The sequence below is a fragment of the Podarcis gaigeae genome, assembly GCF_964106915.1.
Source record: "Podarcis gaigeae genome assembly, chromosome: 9".
In the NCBI taxonomy this organism is placed as follows: Eukaryota; Metazoa; Chordata; class Lepidosauria; order Squamata; family Lacertidae; genus Podarcis; species Podarcis gaigeae.
In genome coordinates, this window is record NC_139685.1 from 30,121,698 (window position 1) to 30,138,816 (window position 17,119).

Here is a 17,119-nt window from a genome sequence, read left to right on the forward strand (position 1 = left end):
CACAGTGGCAAGGCTACCCCTGTCCAGGAATGATTGCAATAGGAACTATCAGTTGGAGCTGGTAAAAGAGAACTTTTACAGTCACAGTCTTCCAGTGACAAAGATGGATCAAGAAGCAGTGCAAAGCTACACACCTGCTTTGAAGGCAGCAAAAAGCCATGCAGAAAAGGCATACTGTCTGAGTCCCAGATTCGGGAACTAGCCACCCACAAGACTACCCCGTTGTCAGGATTCAGATCCAACTTTCTGGCCCTCATTGGGCTCATGACCAAATCCAGGCACCAATTCAGCACTTCCATAGCCCACCTGATTCAGATGTAACAGAGAAGCAGAGCTGATGACACTGCACTGCAAATTCTCTTATGAATGAACCCAACAGCTTCATACAGATGTTAAATAGCACTGGAAACAAGATGCTTTCCTGAGATACCACATGCATAATTGCCAAGGAGGTGAGGTAGAGTCATTGAATGCAACTTTCTGTCACCAGCTGCGCAGGTAAAAGAAGAATCATTGCAAAACAGGAGCTCTAACTCCCATCTTACACAGCTGGTCCCGATTAATCTGATGGTTAATGTTATCAATGGGATGCGGGTGGCGCTGTGGGTTAAACCACAGAGCCTAGGGCTTGCCGATCATAAGGTTGGTGGTTTGAATCCTGCGATGGGGTGAGCTCCCATTGCTCGGTCCCTGCTCCTGCCCACCTAGCAGTTCGAAAGCACGTCAAAGTGCAAGTAGATAAATAGGTACCGCTCCGGCGGGAAGGTAAACAGCATTTTCGTGCGCTGCTCTGGTTCACCAGAAGCGGCTTAGTCATGCTGGCCACATGACCCGGAAGCTGTACGCCAGCTCCCTTGGCCAATAAAGCGAGATGAGCGCCGCAACCCCAGAGTCGGTCACGACTGGACCTAATGGTTGGGGTCCCTTTACCTTTACCTAATGTTATCAAAAGCTGCTCAGAGATATAGCAAAACCATTAGGGCAACCAAGGATAATTAAGTTCTAAACCCAAGAATGAACTCAGACTGAAATGGGTCTAGATAATCACTTTTCTCCAAGTATGCTTCGAACTAGGCTGCCACTACTCTCTCCAGTACCTAGTTCAGGAAAGGGGTATTTGTGATCAGGCAGTAGGTTTCTAATACCTCAGGATTCAGAGTGGGAATGCATCATCATCTCTTTCAAGGTGGCAGACAGCACCTCCTCCCACAATAAGTTCACCACACCTTGTACCCCCTCACCAGCTCCTACCGGATAGCTTGAATTAGGCATGTCACACCAGGGTCAAAAGCTCAGCGGAATAGCTACAAACACTTTGTTCACATCCTTGGACCTCAAATGCTGAAACTGATCCCCCCCGATTAGACAAGATGGTGCATCAGACACCTCATCAAGACCTCTCAAAATGCAGAGAAAACTAATAGTATTTACTTGGCGTTCTGTTCCTCTGTGGCTAGGATAATACCTTGCCATAGGCAGAACTACGCCAAGCAGACAAAGGGCTTGGATTTGAAAAGCATTGAATTAAAACATCCCCATAAATGTAGATACACACACTTGGGGGCAGAAAGTCACACACCTATTAAAATATCTTTTCATAAGGGAAAGAATATGTTCATTTGTATCTGTAGATGCATGAATATACCAGAACCTTTAGGCATAAAAAATCAAAAAGCTCTAGCAAAAAAGGTACAAAAGATCCTTTGCTTAAGTCTGGTGAAAAACAGGATTGCTGTTTTTCTCCCCTTGGTTTTCAACAATGATTGAGGGCTCACTCAATCCTCTTTCCTTTGAGGTTAACAAGGATTTTTCTGAACATTCTTAATGGTTGCATCCTTGGCAGCAGAATCCTATAAAGGAGGCTCATAGTAGCTTTTCCCTGGCAAATCCAAGCTAGCTTATTAATTAATACTCTTAAATTCAGAGACAGACAAAAGCTAAGCTAGACAATTTTCACTTTGTGCTCGATATGTACAAAACATTGGTTTACAGAGTTAGCATATACCTCCTTAAAACTGGGCCTTCCCTTTCTGACACTGAGCTTAAGACTACTCAATTATTGATGTGATGGTTACAATTATTATTATAAATATTATTAAGTACCCGTCTCAGAGTGTGTTACATTAAGACACAATATTAACAACAGTTTAAAACAACTTACAATCACAGAAATAAGGTGAGTCCTAAAATATATATACCTCAAGCGTTTTAAACAAGCATTCGCAGGAAGCTTTATAATGAAGGTACCAGAAGCACCTCTGTGAGGAAGTTTACAGCTTAGGGGTTGCCACAGAGAATGTCCTCTTCTACGACACCATCTCCTGAGCCTCTGAGGGCAGAGAATTTACCAAGGGGGGCCCCCTGCCAAACACAGCATCCAATATGGTCCCAGGGAAATTCACATGAGCATTCAGGAATCCAGCAGATTCCATCAGTCTCTGAGGATGGACCATGTCGATGGGTTGCCCACCCTTGGAGAGTGGGTAGCTGCTCAGCCCAAACCTCACCAGGGAATGGTCTGTGCATGACAACAGACTCAGAGTGACCCCACCTATCAACCGAGTATTACCACTCAGCTCTGAGGTGAAGACCAGGTGAAAGGTATGCCCTGGTACATGTGTTGGACCATTGATGTACTGTACTGAGACGGTTGTCATGGAGGTCATGAAGTCTTAAGCCAGCCCATTTGAGGCAGCCTCAGCATGGATACTGAAGTCACCCCAAGACCACTGAGTGAGGGTTCTCCAACACCACATCCAAGACACCAGCTTGGTCAGGCAGGTTGCAGAACAGCAAAATGGCTTTTGCATTGGGAAGTCAGGGAAGCATATCTGCCCCATCCCACTCTGCCACCCACGACTGGACACAGGGTTGCTTCCAATTGTGTCCTTCTGTTGATGGAACGCTCTTTGATCCAGTGGAGGCTTCTGTAAACTGAAAGGGGAGAAGAGCTTATTCCCTTCTTCTCCCATATTTTCCAGTCACCTACCACACTGTCCCAAAGGGTTCTCTAACCCTCTTGAGCAAGGAATGAAGGAATCAACAAAAAAAAATCTCCACTAGCTCTTCCACTAAGGGCTCATCTACACATCTGTACGGTCTGTGATTTATTCTGTTTGTCCTTTGACTTCTAGGCATGGGTCCAGTAGGTTTTTCCTTTTTCCCGCAGCTTTCCCTGGGAAAACTCACATTTAAACACTGAACTGGAACAAATGTCAATCGGGTGAATGGATGTTTGTTTCGATTCAGTGCTAAACCACAGGGTTTCCCAGGGAAAGCAGTGGGAACCAAGGAAAACCTCTCAGACCAGTGCCTAGAAGTCACAGGACAAACGAAATAAATTGCAGACCTAACAGAAGTGTGGATGAACCCAGACTCAGGACTCCACTAAACCGGAGAAGGTCAAAATCCCTAGAGTTTTTACTTGTATGGCAATAGCACTGATTACTGGGAAGAAAGGTCCCTTATTATATTTATCACTGGGTGAAGGGTGACAGCAGCTAAGGAGAGACATTTTGTACACACCTAACATCAAAACATTCCTGCAGTGCAAGGGGTTGGACTACATGACCCTCGTGGTCCCTTCCACCCCTACAATTCTATGATTCTATCTACCAGTACCCTGTATACTTAAAATTCTTTGCTAGACATCACAAATAAAATTAGGCTGCAATTCTCATATAAATCCTATTGGCAGAAATTATTACAGTATTCCCCCCATCATTCATTAAGTGCTGGCCAAGTTCAGAAAGCTGATAAGCCATGGCATGGCTTGCAGTGGAAACGAACAGACCCTGGCTGTTGTATGTCTCCCCTTTTGAACTTAAAGCAAGACATTCATTCATTCATTCATTTTCTCATGCAAGCACATGTGTGAATTAGTATCTCTATCCAGAGTAAGAGGTTCCCGCGCTGAAGCAATCAGGACAACATTTGCTGTGAGGAGTTCACACAGGTCGTGGCTATTATCACAAAACCTGCCAATGATGAATTGCGCTCTGCTGGCTTCCTTCAACTATTTAACATCGGGTCTAGGTTTTCTCATGCTGGTCACAAATGCAAAACACAGAGCGTGGAATAATAGGAACTCCGTGAGTTCTATCACGGTTTGAAGGTCTCCTCGTGTTACTGCCTGGTGGACTAATAATAAATTTAATTAAAATCTACACAGAACAGCTACTGAAGGAAAATGGCCCATCAGGGCGCAGCTCTGACTCTAAAATGAGTATAAAGGTTAAACTGAAGAAAGCAGAACTTAATGTTAGGAGGAAGGAGGGGGGGATGAAAAGAGGGAAATCTTACCTCTCTGTAAGTTCGTCACTAGGTGCGCTTTTCACAGACAGCTCCTCTTCCAGCCTTTTCCTTTCTGTTTCCAGATGCTCCAACTCATCTTGAGTGCGTTTACATGGGGTGACAAACTGAAGTTCTTTCAGAAGCTCTTCCTTTTCATTAATTAGCATCAGCTTTTCTTTCTCAATATCCAGTGCCCCAGGCCAAGCTTCACTTTCTAACTTGGACAGTTCAATCTTTAAGTTTGCCATTCTAATCATATATGCATAAAAACCACACACACACATTAAGGAAGGAAGGAAGAAGAAAGTGCAGATGAGCAACAGGCCCCTAAGGGTGAAAAACAACACCTGGTAGAACAGGAACATATATTTAGACTTGGCAAGTCAATGGGATGCAACTATCAGGGCAGAAGAATCAAACCTACTGAACTAAGAAGCCTTAGCAGCAAATGTAAGCCATGATGCTTTTCAGAGGAGGAGGATCTTGGGCCAGATTGGATGAAACAGATCTATGTGTGGTGGAGAGCAGAAGCAAACAGTCAATGCTATTAGCTGCCCAGACCAGGACCTAATATTAGAGGAGGGACAACTCATGTAAAATCTAACAAAACATATGTTAAAATCCAGTGTCCCCCCCCCCCCCGCCTAAATATGTTTACGGGTATTCTCATTTTCTGACTCATATTGAAATACTGCTCCTCAATGAGGCCAAACTTTTATTCACAAAGTGTTTAGGGGTATGCGTACCCCTGCGTACCCCCAGAAAAAAGCACTGTTAAAATCCTAAATTTCATTTGTTAAGTCAGCTGTGCAATATGAGCAAGTCTATGGACATAGACCCTGATCAAATGTTATGCCCTCATGTGAATGAATGGCTAGTTGTTTCAGAGGGAGGGCAGACATATGAGTGGCTAGGGAGGCAAAGATTGCTTATAAAACTCCCACTGCTTCCCATGCAATGTAGGAGACCAAGTGGATCCGTTTGATCCCATTTGGCCCTCTGTCATCCCAGTCAATAGCTGGGAGGAGGGAAATGGCGTTATCTTGCAATGTCACCACACAAAAGGATAGACAGACAATGTTTGCTTTCTGCTTAATAATGTGTAAAACTTGATGTGTAATAAAGCACTGGCTTAAACAGCCAGCATATGGTATCTTAAGTACTGGCATTTCTCATCCTACGGGTAGTTTTAGACTGCCTGTCCCATTAGTCATCTGATAGTTGGGTTTATCACACAGTGAGTCAAATCAATTCCGTTTTTAATTTTTTTTAGAAACAGCTAATTTTGAGAAGGAACTTTCTTCCCATTATCGCAATGTAAAAGCTGCAGCTTGCAAATTTTTCAGCTGTAGCACTCATTTCATGAAATTTGCTCTCAAAATAGATCTACCTTACCAGCTCTCTCCCAGCAGGTAACAATCTCCCTTTACTTAAAGTCTTTCCCTGTTCTTTCATGTACATAGGCTGCATTCAGGAATACTGCTAGTTTTTGTTTTAATTATACTGATTTTAAGCAGCTATTATGAGAGATTTGTACTAAGCAATTATTTTATTTTTGTTTTGTAACATTTTAAAATTATTTGTTTTATGCCTTACTCTACCTTGGGTAAAATTAATAGAGAGGCATCTCAGCAGTCTCCAGAAATCGTATATTAGCCAGCAAATACTACACCTCTGTATTTAAGTTCCGATAACAAACATTACAGGTTTATAAACCATTTCCACAACACACTAAAAAAACTAGCAACCATTTTAATGAGCATAGCATTAGTTTGATTAACCAGAGAAAATACAAGCTAGAACAGACATGATACAAGAAACAGCCTCCTTCTCTTGGACCACAAACACAAACCGAGCAGGAAACTGCTTTATAAATACCTTTGATTAGCCTTAAGATTGTGGAGATTTCGTGCACTCTACCTAAACTTCAGCTTTTAAAACTGTATAGAATTCAGGTTATAATCATTTGTATTTTAATTTCTTTTTTAAAATTAGTAGATCCTCATTTGGAGTATGAAGTCAGTGATTAAATTCATTTTCCTCCAAAAAATATTTTGATTTTGGAAGATGATAATTTGATTCAAAAGATTATTCAGGTGGATGATAATTATTTTGTTTAAGAAATCCACATGGAATATGTATATGGGACATTTTGAAGAGAAGCCTGCCTGACAGCCCAAGATTGATAATGGAATGCAGCAGCTTTATTCTCTGGGTCACTGGTTCAAATCTAGCCAACCTTCGTATTATCTTAAAGTAGCTGCTTTTGACAGCTGTTCAATGACTTACAAGATGAGGTGGCAGTCTCACAGGGGCTTTTTTCTTCATTGCAATGCTGACAGTTATCCGCTATTGTAATTGGCACCCTTGTTAGCTGTCTCATAAAAGGGGCCCAGGATAACAAGGACATGAACACTAAAATGCCCTTTCAACCTTTGAGTGAACATCTTTTTAACAGTGCAAAGTCAATTTATACACACTGCAATATCCCCATCTAATACTGTACTTGCTCTCTGAAGAGGTCTCTGGCCTCTTGACTGGCACTGTTTGTCAATACCAAGTTTCATTTTTAAGGCAGGTTTTTATGTTTTAAATCAATCCAATACCATTTCCCTTGTATATGTTGAAGAGTTTGTTTGAGGCCCCTCAAAGAGTTTCAGGAACTATTCTTCAAACTTGTTAAAATGATGAGGGAGGGAGGAGGATGGCTAATTGAAAACACACCATCTACAATACTGCACACTGTAACTGGCCCCTGGCCTCAACACTACCTCCAAATCTCTCACCAAATTCCACCTGCAAATACTTTCTTGGACCAACACAACCTGAATTTTCCTGCTCATTCTTTAAACTTGTATTCCTTCCCTGACCTTAACCCTTATCAAATACAGTTCTCTTTCCCATGCCTTTTGTTTTCTCTGCCTTACTCATACTTAAGCTGCTTTTGATCTGGAAGCACGCACAAAACATTTTTGTTCTGTGCCACAGACTTTAACTTAGCCATGAACCCACCATCAATTAGAGCAACAGGGAGCAGCTATCTGTGGCTTTCAACTCAGTGAGGAAGATGTGCTTGATTGGATCTCTTGTCACTTATGGTGTGGGCAGGAAGAATGTCCTTTACTATGCTCCATAGCTATCAAATGACTGGTATCGAACAACAGGGCAGCCAAAGACATTTTGCGACCTGAATCAAAGGGCAAGATGATGTCTCCCTTCATTTCATGTACAGAAGCTGACTGGACTGGCAACTAAATCTTAGTTTGACACTGGCAATGGAACAGCACCCTTCAATGAGCAGCAGGTTAATTTAGGGATAACATATAGCTCTAATCTCCAATAGTAGGGAATAGCATACAGCAGCCACTGGTACCCTTAGCGTTTGCCACCTGATGTGATTGCCTCACTCTGCATATTAGTAGGGCTGGCTCTGTTAAATAAACAAGAAATTGTCTCCATATAGGCTATCAATACTGAGAAGTCCTTCAAATACACTGAAGTGTTATGATGTGTTCATTAGGGCTTTTGCTATCTTTTCATTTAAATGGCAGTTTCCAGACACCCTAGCTTAAACTGAATACTTCTTTTGTGGCTTGGGAAGTTGTTGATAATCAATCCCTGCTTCCCCCTCCAACCACAAAAAGAAGTCAAATGCTCACTAGACATGGATACCTAATTCTCCATTCGTTCTTCAACTACCTTTGAATTGGTCCTCCTGTTCTACATGTATGTGGACCCACTTTGTACCTTCCATCAAGGTATTTCAGTACATTTCCATACGCATATTTTGAAATAATTTAATCTTCATTTAAAATATGTGGATTGGTCTGAGAAAGTCCCAAAACACAGCCATCAAGGCTCTGATCTTATGGGCACTAATTATACAAATTATGCTTTTTGTGCATGAGAATCTCCTATCCTACAGTCATTAATGAAGTATAATATGACTACACAAGCCACGAAGTGGAACAGAACTTGCAATAAACGTCCTCTTCTCCTAAATATGCACTTCAATTAGGTCCAATTTCTGCTGCTTATAAGTAGCAGAAGAATTATTTTGTTTCTGGTACTTTCATATTTCATAAATCTGTGTAAGAGTACATCACAGCATCTACTAAATAGCCCAATACATAAGGTTCAATCAGCCTAGAAAGAATAGCAGTTAATGATGCTGATAAGCAATGTTTCATGAAGCTGCATCCAGTAGATGTCACTGCAAGCATTAGATTGGCTACAAGGTTCATGAACTCTCATACAAATTCACATTTTTAAAAAGAAAAGAATCCAGTCATTACCTTCTTTTGGCTTCTTCGTACTTAAGACTTAGTCTGACCTTTTCAGCTAAATTGGACATAGTCCTGACACCAACCTGTTGAAAGAACCAGCAAGCTTATTGCATGGATCATTTTTAAATGAAGAGAGAAAGCAATTTAATGAAATATAAATAGAAACACATTTCAAAATAGTAACTATTGATTTTTCAGCACAAACACTCATAATTACTCAATGTTTTTCTAAGGAATTTACATTCTCAATTGCTAAATCATTTTTGGACAGAATTTAGTACAAGTCAGTACAATTCTGTTTAAGGCCTACTTTGAAGTAACATTTAATACATCCCAAGTTGTTACTTGCTACTTTGAACTCAGAACTTTGGTGGAGATCAATGAAGTTCAAAGTAGGACTTCAATGAAATCAAGATTACTAAAAACCACATTCAAGTTTGGGCTTCTCAGAAAATCTTCGTACAATCACTCTCACAGCCTTTCATCATGCTTCCTTAAAGAAATATGCCAGCATTTGGAAAACATTTGTGGATGTAAACCTATGGCTGACATATGGGTCAATGAGATGCCAAAGATTTTTAAGTCACTAAAGTGGTAATTCCATCAGTCACTTTCAGATGTACAAAAACAGATATTGGAAGAGATCTTTGCTCACCAGTTTTTGAAACTAGAAAGGTGTCAACTTCATTTTATCACCTACTTATATTTATTTACTTATATACTTATTTTCCTTTTGAGGAAAACTAATACCGACCACTTAAATTTAAGAAATATGGGATAGTTTAAGTTATATTTTTTATTTTGAAAGGTACAGGTTACAAATGACTGCTTACTGGCTGGGTTCATATGTCTAGCTAAACAATGGTTTAATGTGAATGGACAGTATGCTACTGCAAGCTGATGAAATTATAGGTACAATGGTATCTTGGTTCTCAAACTTAATCTGTTCCGGGAATCCATTGAACTCCTGAAACTGTTCGACAACCAAGGTGCAGTTTCCAATTGGCTGCAGGAAGTTCCTGCAGTCAAGTGGAAGCTGCGTTGGACATTCGGCTTCCAAAAAATATTCACAAACCAAGGTGCAGCTTCCGATTGGCAACAGGAGTTTTCTGGACTCAATTGGAAGCTGCGTCAGCCACTCGGCTTCCGAAAAATGTTCACAAACCGGAACATTTACTTCCGGGTTTGCAGCGTTCAGGAACCGATTTGTTCAACAACTAAGCCCTCCTTTGGGAACCAAGGTACCACTGTACTTCACCCCTTCCTCACTTCTGTTGCTGCCACACTGCTAGGAAACAAACCATAGTCTGGTTTTTCTCATCTGAACCCAGCTTGGTGGTTTCTTTCTCAAACAAACCTTGGTTTACCATCAGATCTGGAAGCTAGAACGAAGCAGCTCATGGCTTGTATCCTGGTAGCAGCAGAAATGGGGCAGCAGCAGCCCAGCATGCTGCTCATCCACATTAAACCATAGTTTACCTATGGCTTAATGTGACGTGTAAACCAGCTAATTCCCATGCTTTTTACTTTTGAAATGGCTTGCATAAGAAACCGGTTTCAATGTCAGAAAAAAATATTACTTTTACAAAAGGAATTTGAAATATATTTCCTCCCAATGGATGATGGTACTCTTTTGGTACAAGACATGCTATATTCTAAATAGTTAGATAGAAAATTTTACTCCCCCACAAAATACTGCAAAGCATGTGCAGGAGTATTTAGTTTATCATATTTTCTTATGCTTTCCCCCTTCAGCTTCTCAGAAGCCAGTAATAAAATTGGAAGACAAAACTCTGATTCTATCACTTTAATAATATTCTTTTGAAACCCAGCCCTCAGAATTCTAAATGTACCATAGAAAAGCCTCTTTTTGGCAATACTTGGTTTCACTATCAGAAAAAAATATTTTAGTGGGGAATATATTAGCCATCTTGATTAGATATAGCAGCAGCCAACCATTTGACTCAAATCCCCTCAAGAATGTTCTGCAGCTATTTTCTCTCTTCCCCACCTTTGAATGGCATGAAAAACTTACATCACCAGAAATGTCTGTCTGAGACCCTGCATCCAAAGTCTGCCTCGAGAGAGAGAGCTGAGAGTGTGCTGGACTGCACCTCAAATCTGGTTCTGATCTGCCAAAATTTTGATTGAGGAGGAACCTCTCTCTCAGCTTTGCAAGACTCTGAAAGGAAACACAAATAATGATGCACTTTCATGCTTCATTTATTGTAAAAGATCGACACACAGCAAAAATACATTGGATGGGGGAGCAGCGAAAAGACAAACCATAAAAGGAGAAACAGTATAAAGAGCTCCCTCAACAGTTAAACATATCCACTTAGGGAATCAACTCAACTGAAGGTTGATCATATTTGCATGTATAAAAGCATTATACGCATATCACAAAAATAAGCTACTACTTCAAGAGGACAACAAAAAACCATGAGTAGTCAAAACAAAAAAACTAAAAATGCAAAAACATTTACCACTACAGTTGTAGGATAGAAATTCAAAAATACCTGCATTAAATCTTGCTTCTCCTTCTCACCAGAGCTTATAGCCTTTCGGATAGACTTTAATTCATTCACAATGGCTTTGGCTTCACTTAGTTCATACCCACTCTGGCCTCCAGACATTTTTTGGTCAATTCTGTAAAACAGAGACACTAGGGGTAACTGTAGAGAAACAAATATTGTTCTCCAAATTAGGGGAAAGAATAGGTAGGTCTAAAGATATTGTTTCCCATAGCATAGTAAGGACCCAGCTACATTGGCAAAGAAAAAGAGTGTTATATTTGTTTATGCTTTCTAAGACTGTGACACCAGATGGCGCTGTGGAGTTCCGTTTTTGCCAACCCAATTTCTGGCACCCACAGCACTTTCTCAAAGTACAAAATGACCCATTTGTCCAAAAAGGTTGGTGACCCAGTGCTAGGCAAACATTTTAAAATATTCATTTCTAGCCAGACTGGATACTTTCCAGAGGAACAATTTAATATAACCCATACGAGTTTTTAAAAAGATTGTTATTGATTTACAATATCTATCTCCCCATCATTCATCAAGAATATTCTCAAAGTGGTTTGCTTAAAAAGGTAAACACAATAAAAATATCTAACGGAAAATATATTAAAACCACCATTTAAAAGCCATTATCAACAAACCCAAGAAAACAGCAGCCTTACAGAAGCAACAAAAAGGAAGTGATGCAGCAGACTAGAAAGAAGAAGCAGCATTTCTGAAAATCCTTGGTTCCTTCCCCCTTGCCCCCACTTCTTCATCTATCAACGTCAGTCATAAATTTATGTTTTCCAACAGAAGGATGCACCAACACTTCAAAGATAAGAAGTAGTCTTCAACTTCAAGTACACATACAATATCTTACACAGAATGCATGCATTGAAAATGCAATGTTTTCCTAACCTTGACATTAAGCTCCCAGTGTTAAAGAGAGCTTAAAATTGTACACATAGTTTGCTATGCTTTAGAATTCATGGAAGAAAAGTGCCTCCGACCTAGTAACACAGGTAGACAGGCAGATGGCTACTTGATACATGCACAGGAAATTAAACATTATCTGTTATAGGAAGCTAAGTTTTCCAAAAGGTGAACACAAGTTCACAAACTGTGAGTGACAATTGGCTCCTATAGAAATCCATGGCAAAGCTCCAATTGATTTGAATGAGAACCATTGTGGCCAAGATGAAACCATGGTAGCACATTAAAATGTACTAGAGGCTTGCAGCCAAAGATATAGCAAACTATGCAAACTCAGGCTCTCTTGCGCCTCTGTGGCTCTTGGCCACATGAACTTTTCATCTCTGCCAGTTCTCCTCTTCCTCCAAGATGTTTGCTTGACTTCTTGCATTCTCCTGCAGCAGTCAGTGCCTCTTCCATGGTTATTTTTGAAGGATTCTGATTCTTTTAGCCCTCACCCCCCATGATCTTCTACCTTGCTAGCAGGTAGGATAAGAGCACTTAGCCAATCAAGGCCAGAGGCTCTTTTGACTGAGACAATCATTACAGGAGGCTTTTATCACCACACTGCAATATGGAGAGCAATTGTTACTTTGCGGGTAAAGCCATTTGCTCTCTGAAAACAGAGCAAAATAATGACTGGCTGCTTCTTGGGTTATTGTTGTCAAGACATAGGTGCATTCTTGCAAGCTGAATCACGCTCTCTCCAGATATGTGTAAGTATAGCAAGAAAACCAGAAAAAAACACATTTATCTCAGACAGAGGAGTCTATAACTTCCTCTGGTTGGATATGCAGATGACACACATCTGATTTCTGCTGTTCACAGGGGTTCCTAGCTAGTCCAAACCGAAACTGTGGATGGTTTTAACTATCGGAAGCAATCCAACTTAAATCAAGTTGGGATGGGGAACCTGTGATTCTCCAGTCCGTGGCAGACTTTGGGATCTCATATTTCAGCGGTGTCCTGTGTGATGCAAAAACTTGGCACCCCTTGCCTCTCGCACTCTGTTCTACAGCCTTGTTGTGGCGTCCCCTGCAGCGCAGCACCCACCCCAGTTGAACCACTCTAAAACCACCTCTGCTCCAAATGTTGCTGGATTACAGCTCTCATCACCTTCTCCATGACCCTTCTCCATGCTGCCTGGGGTTGGTAGGAGTTGGGTTCCAACATCTGGAAGGCCACAGGTTTCCCAGCCCTGTCCTAAGCTACAGTTTAGATTAACCATAGTTCTGAGTTCAGACCCAACACACTGTAGCTTGTTGAACATGGAATTGAAATCTTCCCATGCCTTCCTTGTGGCCGCTCAGAAGGAAAGGCACTCAAGCCCAAGACTTGCAATGCTAAATATTAGTTCAGCCAAAGACCACATCAGGATCCAATTTAAACATGCATAACTGCCATGGATAGTGAACATATAGTCCCTAATCTTGTTTGATTTTACTATCTTTACACAGCTAGGGTAAACAAACCCCAAAACAAGTGAAACTGACAGTGGTTTTGTTGCATGCTGAATGTCTGCTGCTGTGGAGTGTGGTGTCTCACATTTTAAGCTGGAGCTGCCATATTATCACATACATGGCAAAAATGAATAAAATGGTTCTCCAGCACATAAGATATTCTGACCTCCCAAAGTGGCTATCTGAATTTTTCCAACAAATGCCCATTGTTTGCTTGTGGTATGCTGCTGAAAGTTTCCCAAACATGTTTTAGATTCCTATCAAAATTGCTTGCAAGCAAGTTGCTTTAAAACAATACTTCATTGTTATAGTAATGTAATAAAACCAGCATGTTTGGCTAAACTTTAATCTTGGGATAGTAGCAGAAGTTTCCAAGCTTTGGATATAGGTCCCCGACCGCAAAAACCCCCCTATGCTTTAAGGGATAGCTAAATTATGGTTAAATATGTACCTCTTCATTCCCTCCCAACAACTTTTACTTCGATTTAGAAGTATTACTACTGTAAATTGTGTGCAAACTTTATTTCTATTCGACTTCACAGTCTTCCAACATATGGGTGAAATGTGGTATGTCTTTCCAGCACCTTAACTACATCACAAAGATATCTAAAGTCTCAGCCAGCTGTAAAGTTTAATCAAAAGTTCAGCAACAGACAGACTAGGAATTCTCTGCCTCATTGGTTGCAATCCCAAACATACCTACTAGAAAGTGGTTCAACTGAATTCCAAGTATACACATTTAAGGGTGTGTTGTAAATTCTAACCCTAAGTTCCTTGAAGAAGGTCCATAGCTCAGTGGTAGAACATCTGCTTTGCGTGCAGAAGGGTTCAGCTTCAAACCCTGGCATTTTCAAGTTGGACTGGGAATGTTTCCCATCTCGAATGCTGAAGAACCACTGCTAGTCAGCATGCATAATATTGAGCTAGATGGACTCAGTATAAGGCAGCTTCTTATGTTCCTATCAATTTAGTACCTATTAATCATTATTAATTTTATTTTGCCCCGCAGCCTATTTAGACTGCTGCTTTTTCCTTTTCAGAGGAGCGGTGGGTCTTCAAGTACAGTGGTACCTTGGTTCTCGAACGGCTTAGTTGACGAACAAATTGGCTCCCAAATGCCCAAAACCCGGAAGTTAAGTGTTCCAGTTTTCGAATGTTTTTCAGAAGCTGAATGTCCGATGCGGTTGTCAGCTATTGTTTCTGGGGCACCTGCGCCAATTGGAAGCCGCACCTTGGTTTTCGAACGTTTTGGAAGTCAAACGGAGTTCCGGAACGGATAACGCTTGAGAACCAAGGTATCACTGTAGATACTTGTATTATGCCCATCAACACTTTACACAGCATGGGGAGAATTTGCATTTGGAAATGCAAAAATTAGCTAGGTAAAAAGAAAAAGGTCCTGAGAGCTTTCCAGCTTACGGCATTTCAACCTACAGCAGCTTTCTTGTGCTTCAACCTCTTCACTACAGCATGTCTTTCTCCATGACAGGTAAGGATGCAGTAAAAGCCTAATCCCACTTTAGTGGCTGATGAAGCAGGAAAATGAAACACTGCTGCTCTTCTCTCTCTTTTCCAGCTGATTCTTTGCTCTTCTGCATCCCGCAAGTGGCAGATGGAATCATTCAGTGATGCTTTTTAAAGCCTTGAATCAGCTTTGCACTCCCCCCTGACTTTTTTGAAGTTAATTTTTCAAAACAAAAACATTTTAAAACAGTGGCTAGGTTTTCCCATTGCCGGTAGGCAATAGATTTATCTCAGCTGTTTTCTTATTCCAAAGCTTCTCTCAGTAAACGGATGCAATGATTCTATTTGATTTGGTCCTAACCAGCGGACTGAATTATTTAAGTCAATTTCAATCATTTCATACTCACTGTTGCAATGTTTCATAGCCTTGCTCCTTATACAGTAATTCTTGCTTCATCTGCAAGAGTTCCCTCTTCAGCTTTTTAACCTTAGATGCAAAAACAAATTAGTGAGCCATTCGTTTAAGACAATGGAACACATGGTTGGGATCAGCAATTGGTGTCCCCCCAAGCATTCATTCTTGGTTAGTTGAGGGACTGGACATTACAACCACATGACACAATACCTCTGGGGGTTGACTCACATGTCTGTGTGTGTAATGCTGGAATGTTGTGTCCTATCTCTAGACTTGTAAGCCCTTATTAGTTTTGGCACACTATATAAATCCGTTAGCTTCTACAGGAGTAACAGGCAATTTCCACTCTTGGATATGCTAATGCTTACTAATATGGTGTGAAAAAAAACTGCTCACAAAAGGACTAACTGCTCTGAAAAAGAGTGCAGCATGTGTGTCAGTGTTCAAGATACCCTGCTAGCAGGCATAGCTGGTTTCAACACTACCAGCCTTGCCTATCACATATAAATAAGCCCTTGTTAGTATTTGTTGAACACAAAGGAATTCTATCTTACTCTTGATGTTCCTGAACAAGCAACTAATGCAAGAGACATGCCAGATTAAGACACCTCTTTATTTGGATAGCCTCATTATAGTAATTAAAGTTGAATTTAACATTTACTTGCTTAAGTTAATTTGTCACTGGATGTGTGCGCATGCCACCTGTTCTCATTCAAGAGACATAGCACCTACTGACAGAGCTTGGAGAGAGAGAATGAAACAGAGAGTAAACATGCAAGCGGGAGAGGATCCCCAAAGGCCACTTTTTTTGGTGTGTGTGTCTACACTACACTAACTCAGAAACCAAGAAGTTCCCATCTGGAAGTCAATCTACACATGCTACAATATGTACTGCATTTAAAAACAACATTATTTTCTGCTACAACACGCTTCTATAAACCACCAACAAGCATCAACATACCCTAAACCAAGTACAATTCATATTATTGGAACTGCCAAGTGCTATTCGTATTATTAGTACTGCTAATGTCCACGCACACACACCAAATGTGTTCGTATGTGCATGCCACAAAAAACCCAGCAAACATTTCATTTGGATACGTGGGGATTTCAGTGCCTGGACGGCAAATGTCTAACAAGGAACACCACAGATGACACACATTTCCCCATAGATCTCTAATTAAGCATTCTTACCCTTAATCTTGTAGTGGAGATTTCCGCCTTCAGAATATCAGGGTCATACTTAGTGCTGGAAGAGGAGCTTGAAAATACTTATTAGGAAAATTTAAAGAAAATGGAAAATATATTTAACCAGCTGAGAAATGGCTCATTGTTTAATTGCATCACATTGTTGCATTACAGCCAAAGCTACAGCACGAGAACAACAAATATTCAAATACACTTTCTTTCTATCAACCATAAAATTATTAGAAGATGATATACGAGTGAAAGTTACACAAATGAACAAGCAACTGGCTTTTTTGGGGGGGGTTTAAAACTGGCCCAAGATTAAAATTCATTTTGACACACCCATAATGGGGATGGAGGAAAAATTCATTCACTTTGCATTTTAACAGGAAACTACCTAATTTGCACTTCCAGAACCAGGATGCAAAATAAAACAGAACTATCCTTCAGAATTTGCACCTGTCTGAATCTTGCAATGTAGTTCGCCACTCAAAATATGTGTAAAAAAATGTACCACATTAGGGGAAATTGCTTGCA

The 17,119-nt window shown here is 40.6% G+C and overlaps 1 protein-coding gene across 1 annotated transcript in view; it reads right to left on the bottom strand.

The window, feature by feature from the left end:
• Positions 1-17,119, bottom strand: part of WWC2 (WW and C2 domain containing 2) — a 111,895-nt gene that overhangs the window by 41,059 nt on the left and 53,717 nt on the right. The window contains exons 4-9 of the mRNA XM_083755417.1: positions 16,589-16,665; positions 15,387-15,466; positions 11,099-11,228; positions 10,615-10,761; positions 8,589-8,662; positions 4,303-4,542 (exon numbers count right to left, since the gene is read on the bottom strand). Of these exons, the coding sequence (XP_083611543.1) occupies positions 4,303-4,542; positions 8,589-8,662; positions 10,615-10,761; positions 11,099-11,228; positions 15,387-15,466; positions 16,589-16,665 (748 nt within the window). The remainder of the gene's footprint in view (positions 1-4,302; positions 4,543-8,588; positions 8,663-10,614; positions 10,762-11,098; positions 11,229-15,386; positions 15,467-16,588; positions 16,666-17,119) is intronic.